The 18506-nt window shown below is 36.3% G+C and overlaps 1 protein-coding gene across 3 annotated transcripts; it reads right to left on the bottom strand.

The window, feature by feature from the left end:
* Positions 1 to 372: 372 nt before the first annotated feature.
* On the bottom strand, positions 373 to 13687 carry LOC140159021 (kelch-like protein 26). Of its 3 annotated transcripts, XM_072182343.1 has the most exons (7): positions 13472 to 13687; positions 12497 to 12813; positions 11429 to 11552; positions 10000 to 10149; positions 9198 to 9251; positions 4877 to 5639; positions 1254 to 1368 (listed from the first exon to the last, which is right to left on the bottom strand). In XM_072182343.1, the coding sequence occupies exons 1-6, from the start codon at positions 13649 to 13651 to the stop codon at positions 4878 to 4880; spliced, it is 1587 nt and encodes a 528-aa protein (XP_072038444.1). In that variant the 5' UTR covers positions 13652 to 13687; the 3' UTR covers positions 1254 to 1368; position 4877. The 3 variants fall into 3 exon arrangements, with proteins under 3 accessions (XP_072038445.1, XP_072038443.1, XP_072038444.1); XM_072182344.1 differs by lacking the exon at positions 4877 to 5639 and having other exon boundaries at positions 373 to 1368; XM_072182342.1 differs by having other exon boundaries at positions 1236 to 5639.
* Between the last annotated feature and the right edge of the window lie 4819 nt (positions 13688 to 18506).

Genomic DNA, 18506 nt, shown 5'->3' with positions numbered 1-18506 from the left:
TAGGGGAGGGATTCATATTGTAAATTTGATTTAAAACCCCCTTTAAAAATTTGAATCTAGTAAAAAAATGTCTAAATGAACTCCCAGACATCTAAACCAAGTGAATAAATACAAAAGTTCATTTAAAAGACCAATACTTGCTCAGAATGATTGTAAATGTGGAAAAAAGAGGTGGGGTTACATCCTCCCTACTTTGTGATTGTTTTTTGCTCGCACTCTCTCATTTTTTAACCGATTTCCATAAAAAAGGTGTCAAAATGCTCAGAAGGATGAACTACTTCAAATGAGATGTGTAGGTAAAATGTATGAACCATTTCATTTTTTTACTATGTAACACAAAGGTACCCCAGGTTGTGACACAGGACCATATACAATTAAAGTATTGCTTCTGTTTGGATAATATACTGGATATTAACATAAATGTCCACTTTAATAGTTTTAAAGCATGCAAATTTATGAATAAATGATACATATATGTGACAGTTTCTGCCATAAATCTCTTATACAATGTATGTGAGAAATTAGGAATGTGAAAGTGAAAGTATTGTTTTTGTATGGGTAATACAAAAACAAAAATTCAAAAAATTGCACTTTACTAAAATCTTGGCAACATGGCATTGCAATTTTATTGTTCTGTCTTGACAACAATTTGGTGGTCAACCAAGACCGGTGCATTTGCTTCAGTTGGTTTTAGTTGAAACCCATGTTCTTCTCCAGACAGTGTACCTCCTTGCAGCAAGCAAACATACGCCGATTTCTTTCCCTTCAACAGCGACTTAACCAATTGGAAATTATTTTTGACTTCTTCAAATGTTGCCAGCTTCCATCCAGGTAGAATTTTTTTAGTAGGTATTACACTAAATTCCTGGGGATATCTAATCATGAGCTTATGGTCGAGATCAGAATGATACCCTTTCTGCATTTCAAACGATCTACACCTCCAATTTTCCCATCCTGTAATTTACAACTATGCCTAATGCTGGCTATTTTTAGAAGTGGTATAACATTAATATGCAGACATGCTTCTACTTCGGAGTACTTAGCAACACTCCATCCATTGCACTCATCTAATATTTTTGCGATATGAAACGTAGGGAAATTAGTGAGAATCTTATGCCTGCGAGTACGACCTGCATCGTGGAAGATGATTGCTTTGTTATCTTCTTGCATCGCATGATTATATTTCAAAAGCACTCTTGCAAGAATAGCAGGATTGATGGTATTCCAAGCAACTTGCACACGCGAAAGAAGAACTTGCATTTCGTCAAGTTGATGACGCAGGTCAATCATGGTGGCTTTTCGAAAACCTTGCCTCTGTTGATCGTTTCTCACTACTAGGAAGGATACTTTGATGTCTCCAACCATCACCTATGGAAAACAATCAACATGTTATGTATTCATAGTGTTAGTGTGATAGCATCACTTCAAGTGATGATATGTGACATGATCAAGGGGAATGAGTCACATGTCGACCCTGGTCGAAAATGAGTTTTACACATGTTTCTGAAGAGGACATTTAGAGCTTTCAGAAACTGAAAACCCCATGTTAATATGACTTTTCTTTGTGAAGTTATGTCAATTTATCAATCGCTGAAAACAATATAAAACAAAAGAATTTGAACACTTTCTTTGCCAATATCTCAAAATCAACATTAGCTCGTATATGCCACTGGACATACTGGGCATCTGGCACTTGAAGATCCAATATATTGAATTGGCATGCATGTGCATTAAAATTAAGCAAAATTGACAATATTTCCACTTTCAGTCAAAAGGCACATGCACACTAGGATTGCAGCAATAAGTCAAATAAAGCCATAGTATCAAGCATTTAGTGGTACATGTAATCATAACTATGGCCGGGTGAAAAATGGCTAGTATCTACTGCATTCCCAAAAGGCATACATGTAAATAATGGAAATATTACCAAATTTCAGTTAAAATTACACTACAATTGCATTGCATCCATGTTGAAAGTACATGTAGTCTGCATTATGTTAAAGCAATAACATGTGATTTGCTCACAAGGACACCTCAATTTTTTTCTTCAATTCCTACTTTTTGTACGATTGTTGCTCAATGTTGTACCCTGTGAAACACCATGCCTGAAGTGCTTAAACTACAGTAAAATGCAAGAGTTTTGATTATTCCCCCATAGAGCTTGACAGTTAAGCAGCTAAAGTGGTTTTCTTTCATTTCACTTCATTATTGCGGCTAAAATGATCAGAAAACATCCTCTGCAGTTATTAATAATATTATGTAATAGTTTTTAGCCAAGAATAACAAAATTAAAATTTGACCAAAAGCATAACATAAGGTTATGTTTGAGAAGTTGCTGTTGCTTGTATAATATGTTGCTTGAATCTGTTTGTTTGACCATTTATATTCATGCATTTTGGGCTTTTAATCTGATTTTTCCTTCCAAATAGTCATCATATTTGTCATATTTGCAACTATTTGTGGCTGAGATTTATGCCGATTTTTAACAACTACTAAGCAGTGGATGCATGTCCTGCAATCTTATGTGCACAAGTATCACTTAGGTGTTGTTATTGGCAGATTGATATTAAACAGACAACATAATTCACAAGCCTGTACTACAAGCTATGTTTACCAGAATCATGACAAAAAATGCAGAAAAAATATGTCACCCGATAATAACCTTTAGCATTGAGATATTAATACTGTGGATTTACAAAATCAATTCCAATGTCAATATGTGTATTGTTTTAAGTCACTCCGAGTTCATATTTGTGACATGATCAGGGGAATGAGTCGGATGTCATGTTGTTAATATTGTTTTAGAGATATTGGCAAAAACAGTGTTTAAATTCTTTTGTCTTATATTGTTTTCAGCCATTGATAGATCACTCATAACTCAGTAACCATATGTCCAATTTTGATGGGGTTTGCATCCAAATGTAGCATAAATGGCCAGAAAATGAAGTAAAAACTTCTAATTAAAGATTGCCGACATGTGACTCATTCCCCTTGATCATGTCACATTTACACAAATTTCCACTTTCTTATAAGTGGAAATACATGCATAGAAGACATTTATGCATAGAAGACATATTTATGTGACAGTTTTGCCATAAATCTCTTATATCATAGTTTGATTGATTTGATAGTGTACTTCCATTGGGCTATTCCAATTAAAATCCACACCACCCCTGTGGAAGATTTAGCTAAAGCCTGCCACAGAGGGAGTGTCAATTTTGAATAGAATACACAGTTGGGTAACCTCCATTTGAAATACTTACTCCTGTTGTGGAAGATATATGTAAAGCCATAATACAGGGGGAATATGGGTTTCAAAATGATTAATTCTGACCAATTATATTTGAAACACATACTCCCCCTGTGAAAGATATTTCCAAAGTCTTTCACAGGGGTAGTGTGGATTTCAACTGGAATAACCCACAGACCTGATCAACCCTTTGATGTCTCCTATTCAGAATTACAAATCATTTGGAAAAAACTTTTGTAGTCCTTCATGTTGTCAATTCACTTATTTATTCAAAGATTTGTAAGTGACCCACTCTAAACAAATAGTCCAGAGTTTTATTTGCAGATAAAAACTTTCACATATCCTTCAAAACCTTGTGCTTGTGCACTGAATAAAACAAAAACTAGCGACTATTACTTTTTATAAGTGTGTTGAAAATATACTCCCATTGATATGTTCTTGTCTTATCACTAAAGAAGTGTAGGGCAACATTTGTGACCATACACATATTCTAATTGATATAAGACTCTAATAGGCCTATACTTTTAAAATAATAGGTAGTGACCACAGCAGCTAAAAGGAGTATCCCATCATGCATTGCAGTATATCTGCTCCATAGCAAATGCATACAAAAAATAAGTATGAGCTGTTTAAATATTGAATGCTATTGATAGTTTCAAAATACTTTAGAGGTCATATTTTTACCAAACCAAGTTCTAAGCACCCCTGATTTATACTAGTAATTAAAAGTTGAAGTGACAAATTTTGTGTACACTTTCTATGACATATGCAGTTGTATTATGGTACCGCAAAGCATAATGGGATATGCCTATCAGCTGCTGTGGGTAGTGACAGAATTGTTGACAGTTGTTTGAGCCATGGTCTGCTACTATTTTTATCAGCATGATTAGTGGATGGAATTACAACAAATAACAAAAAACATGCAACAGATTACAAAAACATTTACCACAAGATCCATTTTGTTTATCTGTGAGTTACAAATAGTTATAATCAAACTAAAATATGTGGGAAATTGGGAATGTTAAAGTATTGTATTTGTATGGGTGATACAAAAACAAGTATTCGAAAAATTGCACTTTACTAGAATCCTGGCAACATAGCTTTGCAAAAGTACATCCCCTTATATCTTGGTGTAGATTATTCATCCAGTAGTTCGAAACATTATTTTGTAAATTAAATCTAGTACTGGGACTAAAATTTGCAACTCACTTTGCTATGTTGCGTCCAAAAGCATCGGACTTCATCAGGCATCTGATTGATGATGTTGTGAAGATGTCAGATGTTGTGACGTCAGACGGCAACATCATCAATCAGATGCCTGATGAAGTCTGATGCTTTCGGACGCAACGAATCAGAATCAGATTTTATTGACATTCATCTTACAACAAGATATGGTCAAAACTCAAAACATATACAATAATACGATATATATAATACAAATAAAGTACAAGAACAATACAGTTTACAACTATAAAGAATATAATATAAATTAACTAGGCATAGGCCTATTATTTAAAATAATAACATAATAAAATAATAAAATAATAAAGGCTACGCAACGTAGCCAAGTGAGTTGCAAATTTTAGTTCCAGTATTAGATTTAATTTACAAAATAATATGTATCACCTTATTTTGTCTTGACAACAATTTGGTGGTCAACCAAGACCAGTGCATTTGCTTCAGTTGGTTTTAGTTGAAATCCCAGTTCTTCTCCAGACAGTGTACCTCCTTGCAACAAGCAAACAAATGCCGATTTCTTTCCCTTCAACAGCGACTTAACCAATTTGATATTACTCTCGACTTCTTCATATGTTGCAAGCTTCCATTCAGGTAGAATTACTTTAGTAGGTATCACGCTAAATTCCTGGGGATATCTAATCATGAGCTTATGCCCCAGAGTAGGATGATCCCCAGTGTCCATACCAAATTGATATCCAGATCCTCCAATTTTTCCACCATGTAATGCACAAATGTACCAAAGTCTGGATCCACTCATTAATGGCTTAACCATATGGAGACAGGATTGCACTTCTGAGTATCCTGCAACAGTCCAACCATTGCACTCATCATCTGATCTTTCTGCGACATAAAATTCAGGAAGATTTGTGAGAACTTTATGGCTTGCATTACCAAAGTTGATTTCTTGATCATCTGGCATTACATCATACATTGCCCGGCCCCAAGGAGGGTGATTTCTATATTGACTTTCCTCATTTTGAATACATGAATATGGATAGATGGCACTCCGTTCAACTTGCACGCTAGAAAGAAGATCCTGAGTTTGAACATCTGGATTCAGCATGTCCTTTGTGGTGGCGTTTCGAAAACCTTGCCTCTCCTGATCTTTTCTCACCACTTGGAAAGATGCTTTGATATCTCCTAGTATCACCTGTGGAAAACAAGCAGCGATTAAAACACCTTCTAGTATCTATTCAACTGATAATAAGGTTAATATGTGACGTGCCAAAGGAGGCATTTTTGACAATTGAGTTACTATTGTTCTATGGACGCAATAAAGACAACAACACACTGGAAAATTTTTAATATTCCATCACCTCATCGGACTGTATACCGAAACAGCTTGTGAATTTTCCTGTGAATGAAATTTGAGATGAGGGTCCACACCCCCTGAGAACCGACTATGATTGGCTCTAGGCGTGCGACCCTCTCCTGTGGCTCCGCCCATTTCTTATGATCAATTGGTCTCAAACAAAGGAAACACCTTTTTAACTCGGAAGCCCGGGAATGTATTTTTACTGAAGTTGCCTCAATAAAAACCCGATTACCTTATACAAATATTAGGCTATCATAATATTGAAAACACCAAAGATCTAGCATACTTGGTTCTGAAGTTTGTGGTGTGTATTTTCTTATGTATCTTCTTGTTTTTTACTTCATATTTTTTGCCTTAAATATCTCAATTTCAAATTTGCCGCCTTTGGCCCCCATGGACCAGCTATATCGTATGTGTCACATATTTGAATGCAAATGGAAGGTGTGTAGCTAGTACTGTTGGCCCAAGGAGGCAAAAAGTACATTAAAAGTTTGTCCTGATCCTGACATCATTTAGTTAAGCCATAATATTAAATTTTGGTACAATTTTAATTTTGTTATTCTTTGCCAAAAGTTATAATATTACTAATCATAACAACTGTCAGGAAGGTTCACTGGTCATTATTTTAAAAGCCAACATAATGAGGTAAAATGAAAGAAAAACCACTCCCTGTCTTGGCCATGTAAGTGTCGAGCTCAAGGAGGATTTTTAAATCCTCCTTGAACTCTACAGTTACATGTAGGACAACATCAATTTTGAATTTAAAAATTCAAAATTGATGTTGTCCTACATACTCAACAAATCTGGCAGATGATTCCAAAAAAATGTAACTTGGGTCATTCACCAGTATTCACCTGTTACTTAAATGTAACTTGGGTCATGTTACAAATATACCAAAAATCAAGTTTGAACAAATTAACTAAATTATTATTTTTTTTTTTTCAAATTGTACATTATAGCTTTAAGCAGTCAGGGCACCAGCAACATTGTAATTTCATGGTAAAATGTGCTTGTGTGCGATGTGTGGTTCTTGTGTCCTCTGTATACTGATATATTAAGAACTGTGGTAAGCATCATTTAATGTGATTTTGTGTGCTAGTTTGTAATGTTTGAGTGCTTATTAGCCTACTTTAGTAGACCATTTTAATTTATCATCCCTCTAATCCCTCTGACCATGGAAAGGCCACACATTCTGTTCTGATCTAACAGCTAACTATCCATGGAAAAAAAATAGGGACGGCGGTCCCAGATAGGTTGTCCGAAGACGACCTAAAAATGGTCGACTCTATTTGGAATATACAATGAACTATGCATTCTAATAGTGGCTATGATGCTACCTCATTAAAAATGCAGCCTTGGTTGTTTATGCACAGACCCTGTGGTTTACAATGTATGTTACCTGACCTGGGTTGGGTTCACAGTGCTTGCGTATCTGTTATATTTGTTAAGATCTACACCACCCACATTGATTTTTATTTCATTAACATTCATCTCAGATTGGAGATGAAAGAGGTTGAGTCGTTCAGATATGCTGGGTCACATGGTCATATTCCAAATAGAGCAGTGCCTTTTTCACTGGGCAGAGAGTGGTCACTGGGGATGTGTTGTGTTTTAAGTATGGAATGGTATGAATTGTATATCAAAAAGGGGATGCAAAGCAGTCTAAGTGCTTATATGTTCCAGTGTATGACGCATAAACCTCTTCTCTTGTATGTACCGTAACCACTCGGGTATAAGCCCACCTTCGGCTATAAGCCCACCCCCTATTTTTCAAACCATTCGGGGAACAAGGGTGCACTCGGGTATAAGCCCAGTAATCATTTTGGCTAAGTTTTTAAATCATATCAATGCTTTTCTTTCTCATTTAAAAACAAATATTTAAAAAATATCAGTTAAAAATTAACATTCCATACTTAAAATTTAAAAAAAATTGACAAAGATGATAGAAATTACTGATACATTGGGCACATACAAATGGGGAAGATTTTTCTTATTTTTAAATTCAACTACTAGCCCCTCCCCGGTTGTAAGCCCACCCCCATTTTGGAAGTGAAATTACCCATCTAGGGGGGTGGGCTTATACCCGAGTGGTTACGGTATTAGAATGATGGGTAAGCATCATTAAATTGATCTAATACACTGATGTGTTGTGTGCTGTTTGTACTGTTACCCTGGCCGCTCATCTGTGGTATCAGATTTGAGACGTGTTTATAAGGGACAGTCTATGTGTAGCTTAGTGGTTAGAGCAGCGGACACAGTATCCAAAGTTCTGTGGTTCAAGTCCCAGCAGTACAGACAGGTATGTCTCTGGCTTATCTGCCTGTTCATGTTATGTTTCCATTGTAATTTCATGTTAAAATGTGCTAGTATGCGATGCAGGGTTCTGCAATGCGGGGTTCTTTTCCCCCTGTATATTGACATGTATTTCAAAATGTATTTAACACTATTATGCACTTTCTCTGAAGTTCAGCACACCAAAATCTTGAAACAGGTTTGTACACCAAACAATTTGTTCAATGTCAGTTATTAAAGCTGGAATTACCATTAACAATGTTATTTAGCCCTTAACTAATGTCTGCATCAACTAAAAATTGTCAAATTCTACAATATGCAAAGAAAATTCCAAATAATGCAGTTAAGCTTTTTGTGCTCCAAGCCTCCTAGCAGTCAATGCTATATTAAACATACATGCTGGGAACTTAAGTTTGTTTAGCTTATTATGTCGAAAAAATAAGACTCATGTAGATTGTGTATATAGAATGCACTTGAGCACTCCACTTACATTACCGTAAACGTTCGCCTAATGGCGCTATGGTTTCCCTTGACATAACTGGAATTTTAGACACAAAATAAAAGTGCCCTCCCATAAAAATCCCATCAGCAAATAAGGGCACGTACCTTTAATTCTTGTTGGGATTTTTAAAGGAGGGAGATCTCTATTTGTACATGAAATTTACCCCAAGACATAGGAGCCCAGGTGCGCCATTAGGCGAACGTTTACGGTAATTGCATATTGCATAATGACTGATGCACACTTATGTGAATTTACATGAGCTAGGACTTTATTAGGCTTGCAGTAACAAAATCTGAATAATTTTCACAAATTATCAGCCAAACAAACTTTTCCAAACAAAGTAACATGAGTAACAAAACATGCATTACTATCAAACCATTTTGAGCAAATCCACAGGTTCTCTCACAATTATTATTCCACAAATTCAGAATGTGCAATTTTGAAAGTGAGTTTCTAATTGGCTGATTGAATCATTCCATCTCATTGACTGATCACATATTGTACGTGTACCAGTGTTTTATCATCATCACTTGCATTGGCAAGTATGAAAGAATTGTGAGAACACCTGTGTAAAGTTGACCAAGAAAAAGTATGCTTACTGTTAAAGTTCCTCTGTGAGTTGAACAAATGTCATCTTCTTTGTTGATTATCTCCTAATCATTATAAATGTAAATAAATACATTCTGTTAATAATGTCAAAGGTATTTTTGAATTATTCTTTAATTTTCTCTTTTCATATGATATGAATTTAACTCATGCAGATTCAGGGAAGCAATTCATGGTGTATTCTCCCTTGTAAACCTGTGCAAAACTCACCAGCAGATCAAGGACTGCTTCCCCCTAGGTGCTGTAAAGTTAGTGACCAAAACAGGGTCCATAGGGCTCTTCCCCCCCTTGCCTAGGAAATTTTGCATTTCTGAACTTGAACGATTTGGTGCATACTTTTTACTTTCTTTCTTTTTGCGATTCATACCCCGGGGCTGCTGCAGCCACCAAAGCACACCCCCAGATCTATGCATGGCAATACTCCAAATTCAGTCAGTGAGCATTTAAATCAGGCCTTCGTTTTTTTTTAAATTGCAGGAGGTCTATTCATCACTCTCCTGAGTTTACTTAGGTGCTCAACAAGGAGCTCAATCTTTTAATATCTGTATTAAAACATAGGGATTTAAGTTGTGAGGAGCTCAGTAAATCATACTCCTGAAATGTTGTTGAGGAGAGCTGTAGGAGCTCTGGGGATATTGCAATTGAGCTCCTCAAAAATGAAGGTCTGTTTAAATATGATATTTCTCATGATTTGGAAACAAAGAAAGTCAGCATGCCACCATGATGTGAAGTACAATTTAATTATATGTATCTCATTTCATTTGACAGCCCACTATATATAAACGTTTTACTTACCTTGGCAATGGCTTCAATCTCTTCTCCAAGAATGTCACTGATGTTATGATTTGGTATCACACCAAAACGAATATTCTGCAGCAAGCTAATGGTATTGGTCTTACGAGCATCCCAATCAAACTGCAACCATGCAACCACTACTTCCAAAAGCTGTGGAAATGTTGAGGTATATTTAATTAAGATTATTAAAGCTGATATAAAGCAGTTAAGGGAAGGGGTATGAACGTTTGGACAGTATTTATTGTGGGACATTAGAGCACATCAGACATATCGAATTGCATTCTGAATACGAAGAATGTCCTTCTGATATCAAATACTTTCGACTTTTTGAAATTCGCAATGTAATACACATTTTATGGCAAATCATTAAAAATTGATATTTTTGATACTTAACAGCACTTGAAGTAAACTTTATAAATCTGATGATTTATACTTAAAGTGTATGATGTAGGTGGATGAAAAGCTGACGATCAATTGAAAATTTTGACCTTTTCAGTATTGAAGATATGGATTTTTTCCCCAAAACACCAAAAAAAAAAATAGGTCTTTTTGGGAAAAAAATTGTATCTTCAATATGAAAGGTCAAAATTTTCAATTGACCATTGGCTTTTCCTCCCAGCTACATACACTTTAAGAATATATCATTCGATTTATAAAATTTATTTCGAGGACTGTTATATATCAAAAATTTGAAAAATATCAAATTTTAATAATTTGTCATAAAATTTGTATTATATCGTGAATTTCAAAAATGAAAATTATTTGATATCAGAAAGACATGCTTCGTATTCAGAATGCAATTCGACACGCCTGAGGTGCTCGCATGTCCCACAAAAAATACTGTCGAAACGCCATAAATGCTCATTCTAGATCCCTTAAAGTATGTAATGCATTGGTATGGCCAGTGGGGTCTAAAATCCCTGCCAATTTGCAACATGTGAAATTTTTCTCCCCAAACACCCTTACACCCAAGAAGTGGATTTCATCCCCCTAAAACTGGACTTTTTGGTACTAGTATTTTGAACAGTTTCACATGGCAAAGTGGTCTCTTGTTAATTTTTCTTTGTAATTTGGACCTTCTTGAATACATTATTTTAACATTATTAACCTGAAAAATTGACATTTTGTTATTATTATTTATGAGCATTGCAAGTATACTGCAAGGAATATAGTGTTTAACAAAATGCACTCCCAAGTCACACAAAAACATAAAAGAAAAGATTCATTATAATACAAAAATACAATTAACCTGAAAACAAGTCACTTTTTAGATGTGTAAAGCGAACACAGACCTAGCCTCTCTGACAAAAAAACCTTTTGTTTCTGATACAACCCTGGTACACCCGGGGGTACACCCTAGGCTATGGGTCTGGAGTAACCCATTGAAGGCTGGTAATATTTATACAAAAATTCTAATTTATGTTTTTACCGCATCCTCTGAAGTAGTTTCATTGAGGTCCTCTCTCTTGAGCAATTCTTCCAGGTAGAGAGCTGGCATTTGTTCCAGGAATTCAGGTGTCTTGATAAATTCCACCATGTTTTGACCAACATATCTATGAAATACAAGAAACATTAGATTTGTTGACATGCATTTCTTCTATTAACATATTATTTCATTCCCAGTATTTTATGTAATTGAGGTACCTTTGTGATAGCCTTAGATAGCTATTAGAGATGGACACTTCTTGAGTAATGTTATTAAAAGCTTACGTTCATTCCAAAATATACATATATTTAAGAAATAAAGGGTAATGCTTTATCCTTTACACCCAAATAATGTGTCTGAGGCAGTAAAACGTAAATAATGGGTGAGGCGCAGCCGAACCCATTATTTAAACGCTTTACTGCCGAGGACACATTATTTGCGTGTAAAGGATAATGCTGCACCCTTTATTTCTATTCTATTACCATAAAATAGTGCGATTTAAAGAGAAAATATCATTTTTTGGCACAAATATTTTAAGTTGTTTACTTCAAGGTGGAGCGCGTACACGTAAGTGACAGTGCGTATCGCGGAAATATTGCACGCGTAACCAAGCGTGATGCTGTGCGTAGAATGTGTTACGGCACTCGACCCATTATTGCAGAATAATGGGCTCTCACGTGACGCGTTTCAACAAATCACAGTGCGCGATTTTGAATAATGGGTCGTGGAGGTAATAGCATCTCTAATAAAGGACCCACTATTTTTTTCAACCAAGCTAGTCCATAAAATGCTGTCAAAATACCACACAGTACCCATATTTTCGAAGATGTGATTGCCAATTTCATGACATCCATATGTGTGGTTATTGTTATTGACTAGTGTTGACAGTATTTGTAGAAATTCCTTATTGTTTGTGGAGAACCCCAGCACTGGCAGACGGTACTAGCGATGATTTTAATGGAAGAAATAAAAATCGTAAAAAGACCTCCGATTAACTCTCCATTTTAAAAATGTTACGCACAAGGTGGCGTTTTTTTAAAGAATATAAAGGGTGCGTTAGCAAATACCCACCTGTCTACAAGGTTCTTCAAGTCAGGGTGATCCAATCTATTAGCTATACAAGATAAATCATGCGCCATTTCAAAAGAAATACTTTGATTGCAAACCACTTCTTTCAGGTAATCCACACAGAGCGTCACTGCTCCGTTGACTTGAAGGAACCCAGCTACTTGAAGTAAGTCGATAACTCTCTCAATGCTTGTTATGGCAACTTTACTGGTGTACATGAACTCTAGAAGTTGATCAAAGCTTTCTGGTGAAAGACCTTCCTCTTTAATTTGAATTTCTGACTTCTTCATATCAACAAATCCTCGATTGGTGAACATGACCTGCATTATGAAAGAAATACAATGATAAAAAACAAGCAATTAACAGATGTTTAGTTCCTCTTTAGTTCCAGAATTTCAAAACTATTGAAACTGCCATGCCCATGGAGGTACTCAGAACAAATGACCATGTGCTGCATATATGGCTCTCATTTTTGAGACTCTGGTAATGACTGGTATCACAACCGCCCCTTTTCTAGGTAGATTTTTGATAAAAAAATGGGTAATTTGTCAAAAAATACCCCAAGTTCCCCTAATTTTCAAAACAACAAAACATTGAAATTTGGTCAAAGGCATAAAAATGGGTAAACTTTTGGATTCACCAAAGCACATCCACACCAAAACTTGAGTATTTTTCCATTCAGAGACCTCATCAATATCTTTTTCAATTCTGGAGACACCCTACTTGAAGTTCCAAGAGCCTTTTGGCTAAATTTTCCTCCAAATATGCTAAAATTAGCTTCAAATTTCAGCCGCTAACACTTATTTGTGAGAATATTTTGCCAAAATTCATGAAGCAAACCCCATTTTTAGTTGCGTAAACCTCTTTTTATGTCCCCAACTCTGGGCTGGAGCCAGCATTTTTGAAACCTGGGCAGCACTTACCTACCAAAACATATTTTGAGTACCCCCTGGAAATGGATGATTGTATTCCACATACCTGGAAATAGCCGCTTAGTGATGCCAGGACAGCTTTATGAGCCTGGAATGGTTTATTGCCAACAATCACAGTGACATCAAACAGGTCTTGGTTAATCCGTAACTGGTTCATTCCTTCCATAAGCTCCTCAGGTAGCGGAGTGTAGGTCCTTTCTACCCGCTGATCTTTTGCATGAGACATTTTGGATGATCTTTATTTAATCAAATAGATGAGTAAAATGGATGCGAATCTGAAAGGAAGAAAAAGATAAATATAGAGATATTCACAGAATTAGAGAAGGAGAACCGGGACTCCCTATACCGCCACTTACAATTGCGCCGTCAGCTATGGGGAGAAAATTGGGGGTATTTGGGTCCTTGCCGACCGTGCGCGGAGACGAACAAAAACAATTTTGCGTCTGATCATCTGAAGCGTCTTGGTACTTGCGTGCAGGGCGCGAAGTGCATCTCTCAAATGCGTCCTTCATCCATGTCGCGCTTGCACTACAACGAATGCCTCGAGCGCATTCCGAGGGAAACCGAATACCCCCAATTTTTGCTCCATGCCTGTATCAAGATGGCGATCGAGTCCTGGTTCTCTGGTTTTAATTCTGTGGAGATATTACAAAACGGTTTTCAGATTTGACTTTCTCCAGTCAAGTGCTTTAATTTGATATAAGAAATGACATGATTTGATGACAAATTCAAATTCTCCTTATATGATGTTAATTCGATGTTAAAACCATTGTACTGTACTGATAGGCCTATTCAAGTAGTATGCGCTATATTTGTAGTTGTACTAGCATGATATCTGACAACAACATGTGATTATACCGAGTTATGGTGTAGTCACAGAATTAAAACCAGAGAACCAGGACACGACCGCCATCTTGATACAGGCATGGAGCAAAATTTGGGGGTATTCGGTTTCCCTCGGAATGCGCTTGAGGCATTGTTTCGGCAAGTGCGAAATGGCTGATGGGCGCATTTGAGAGACGCACTTGATGCAATCTGCACGCGAGTACCAAGACGCTTCAGATGAGACGCAGAATTGTTTTCGTTCGTCTCCGCGCACCGTCGGCAAGGACCCAAATACCCCCAATTTTCTCCCCATAGCTGACGGCGTGATTTACGTGGCGGTATAGGGAGTCCCGGTTCTCCTTCTCTAATTCTGTGGGTGTAGTGGAAGTATTTCTCCACCCCTTAACCTGGGACCTGTTGGACCGCTTGAGGGGCACTGGTTCTGCTGGTGGAGACTGCAGGCTGAGATTACGTTACGTAGGACTGAACTGTACATGTTGACCAGTTCATGTGCCCCCTGGGTATATGGCCATTTCCCAACCCATCAACTTGTGGAATTGGCAATGGTAGAAACATCAAAGCATCGCCTGCTTTTAAAAAAACTGGGATGGTGTGGAAGGACCTGTACGTCAACTTTGACATCACAATGACATTTTACACTGTCCATGTTCTTTCTACTCTTCTCTGTGCTTCAGAATGCTGGGTTCTCACTAAAAGAGATAAGTCCAGATTAGATGTATTTGACATGAGATGACAAAAGAAAAATTTTCTGCCTGAGGGAGGGGTATTGGAGGTACTTAAAGCCTTAATGTATGATCTTTTTAAATTTTTAGATTTTTCTTTTTTTTTCTTCCAAAATGATTAATATACTATCATTATAAAAGTTCCCAATACATTTGGACGTGAAAAACATTGGGAATTCGCAAAGAAACAACATCATAAACTTCACCTCTATCACTCGAAATATCTCGCACTATTTGGATTAGGACGGCAAGTGCGGCCCCAGAGTTAGTCTCCTACGCAGACTACGATTTGCGAGTCGTTCCGACATATTATCATAATCTAAAAATTATGATAATACGTCGGACCAACAGAAAATCATCTCGTTTGACTACAAATAGGGTGAATTTGACAGTTTGCTCTAAGTTGGAACATGTTACAAATATGCCAAAAAATTGGTTTTGAAAAAAATAAAGGTATATTCTGAAAAAAGATCGTACACAAGGCTTTAAATAGTGCATTACTAGTACACAGTGTCGACACCCTGTATTATAAGTATTTTTCCCTGCAACTTAATACTCCATTGGTGAGTGACGGGCGATTGGTATTTCACCAAACGCAAGAAAAGGAGTCCTATCTGACTGGCTTGAAATCGATCGCTAGATCGCTCTGTGATGAAGTACAAACTCAAAATGTACAGCTATGTATTCAATGCTATTTAAATCAATATTCTATTATTGACGCAGATAAAGAAAGTTGCAAAGTGTCTCGATATAGTGCATTTTATTATCGACTTGTGATTTAATATTCTATACAGCACATGGATCTGAGCTGAATGGGCTATGCGTGTTCCTTTTGTATGATTATATTTCTCAAACAGGTGAATTTATCACATTTTTAATGTACGATTTAAAAATCGTTATGGTGAAAAAATATATATGAATAATGAAAAATGGCTGCATGTGATTTGACAAAAGTGACGGACGCAAATCTAAAACTTGCATTTCCATGGCCTAACCAAAGGGTTGGGGATTGTATTTTTTCTTTAGGCCCTTCGCACTTGATTATTAGTTTCCTGTTAAAGATTTTGAAAAAGGGACGAGGTGACTTTTAATTATTAATTATATTTTATTTTCTTTATTTAGGTTGAACTATTACAAGCAACTATTGACTTGTTTTGACTAGAGCGGGCATTTAATTACTTCACAACAATATTTGATTTTATAAATAAGGTGGAGTTGTACTCTTTTGTTTATTCATCATTATTGTTGATATTATATAAGTCAGAAAATGGCAAGTAGAAGTAGTTGAAGAAAGTTATTTTAAAGGAGAAAATTAAAAATAAAAATAAAATAATTAATTATTTTGAGATTTTCAATTTTGGACGCGGGCGGTAAACAGGAAACTAATAGTGCAAAGGGCCTTAATATCACTACAGACTACATTTTTCAGAGTTGAGGTCCACTAAAAAGTAGACCATTTCGGAGGCTGTATTGTATTTGGTCATGTGTTGGTGTACATGTCACGTTTTGAACAATGCATGAGTAAAAAGAGACCATATTGGTTTAAACAACAAGAGATTCGCCTTAGTACACAGCCATTCCATGGGAATGGCTGTATACATGGTGTACATGACTAATTTGTATAGACATAGTCATAGTTTTTAAGCTTACCGTACCAACTTCCGGGTACAGACAGAATTTGAGAGTAATAATTTGACCTGTAGGCCTACTCAGCGAACATATAAACTCACTTCTTCGGCAGTCTTCTCTTGAAATCACTGTATGGCTGTGGTTTGGAACATGATACGAAAACAAATCCAGATTCACAAGGATTCTGGATATGCGTGGACTCTGCTCGGCCGCCAACATGTATACTGATTATAAACAAACACACCACTACAGGAAGTGCAAAGGTTATGAAATTCAGTGTTTCTAGATCGAGTGTCTGAATCACGCCACATCACGCGGAAACAAAACAAACGACTAGACTGCTGCCCTCTTTCGTCTACTGTTACAGAAGAACGAGGGCAGCATTATACTCACAGACTCAGACCAGGGTCAGACGATGGAGAGGAGTGGTGGTGCGCCGATGTGGATAATGTGTTAATGAATTTTTATTTATTCTGGATAAATAATGGAGTATTAATTACAATTTCAAGCATAGGAGTAAGGGCATAACTGACATATTGATCATTTCGAGATAATTGATTAAAACCGTGCTCAGCTTGCATTGACTTGTACAGGATAACCCATCCTAATTTGGGTATTTTTTAGTGTTTGCGGGTTAGAATAAAAGTGTTTTATATTTTTGATAGGTAGATATAATTTGCATTGACATTCCTGGGGTGATAACTCCATTTCTCAAAAAATGTATGTTATGCCCTTTTGTCATGGTGGGGCAGTATAGGCAAGAAGTACAAGAAGCTGTGTAATTAAAGCCTTAATGTACGATCTTTTTAAATTTTTAGATTTTTCTTTTTTGCTTCTAAAATGATAATATGCAATCATTATGAAAGTTCCCAATACATTTGGACGCGAAAAACATTGGGAATTTGCAAAGAAACAACATCATAAACTTCACCTCTATCACTCGAAACATCTCGCACGATTTTGATTGGACAGCGAGTGCGGCCTCAGAGTTAGTCTCCTACGCGGCCAGTTTGTGGAGGGAGCGTAACCAAGCTAGTTTTGTAGGAGACTACGGTTTGCGATCGTGGCCGACATAAAGTCATAATCTAAAAAATTATGACTTTATGTCGGACGCAACAGAAAATCGTCCCGTTTTACTACAAATAGGACGAATTTGACAGTTTGCTCGTAGATTTAAATTAGAACATGTGTAAGTATTACAAATATGCCAAAAAATCGGTTTTGAAAAAAATAAAGGTAAATTCTGAAAAAAGATCGTACATTATGACTTTAATATTATGACAAACATGCAACTATTTAAGCTACAGGAGCCTTGTATTTTTTAGTGCAAACTGCACCAGCTTTTTGTATACACTTCATCTCATACCGTAGTGCAGAGCTACTACGGTATGGGTTCCTCGTACTAGGTAATAACTGATTACCTTAAAATGGGGTAACTTCGGTTAGCGGGGTAACTTTGGTCGGTCAAATATATTTTTTTAAATGGTCATATTTTCGTACAGCAATATTGTTTTTAGTCATTGGTGTCAATTTGTTAAGGAATATATTTGGAAGAAATAATAGTCGCTCATGTCCAATTTCCTCGAAGTTCATGAAAAAATCAGGATTTTTGACCAAAAATGAGCATTTTTATACATTTTTTCAGAAAAAATAAAAATCGATATTTGTGAGCAAAAATGTGTGCTTGATTAATTTTGCAAGGGGTCAAATGTCACAAAAAATAACAACTTGCCCATATACAGCGAATATCATTTTATTTTATTTTATTTTCTTCATGGAATGTAATACTCTGACCAAAGTTGCCCCCAAATGTGGGGTAACTTTGGTCAGGCTAATTTTAACCCCTGGGGTACCCTTACAAAATTATTTTAAAATCTTTTTCAA

Source organism: Amphiura filiformis, chromosome 8 (genome assembly GCF_039555335.1).
Source record: "Amphiura filiformis chromosome 8, Afil_fr2py, whole genome shotgun sequence".
In the NCBI taxonomy this organism is placed as follows: domain Eukaryota; kingdom Metazoa; phylum Echinodermata; class Ophiuroidea; order Amphilepidida; family Amphiuridae; genus Amphiura; species Amphiura filiformis.
The sequence above is the reverse complement of the archived record's forward strand: the minus strand, read 5'-3'. Positions and strand labels throughout refer to the sequence as shown.

Coding starts and splice junctions, on each gene's coding strand:
- LOC140159021 (XM_072182342.1), bottom strand. CDS start 13,651: ATGTCTCATGCAAAAGATCAGCGGGTAGAAAGGACCTACACTCCGCTA. Junction 10,150..11,428: donor AAACTACTTCAGAGGATGCG/GTAAAAACATAA, acceptor ACATTTCCACAG/CTTTTGGAAGTAGTGGTTGC. Junction 5,640..9,197: donor CTCACAGAGGAACTTTAACA/GTAAGCATACTT, acceptor TGTTTTCCACAG/GTGATACTAGGAGATATCAA.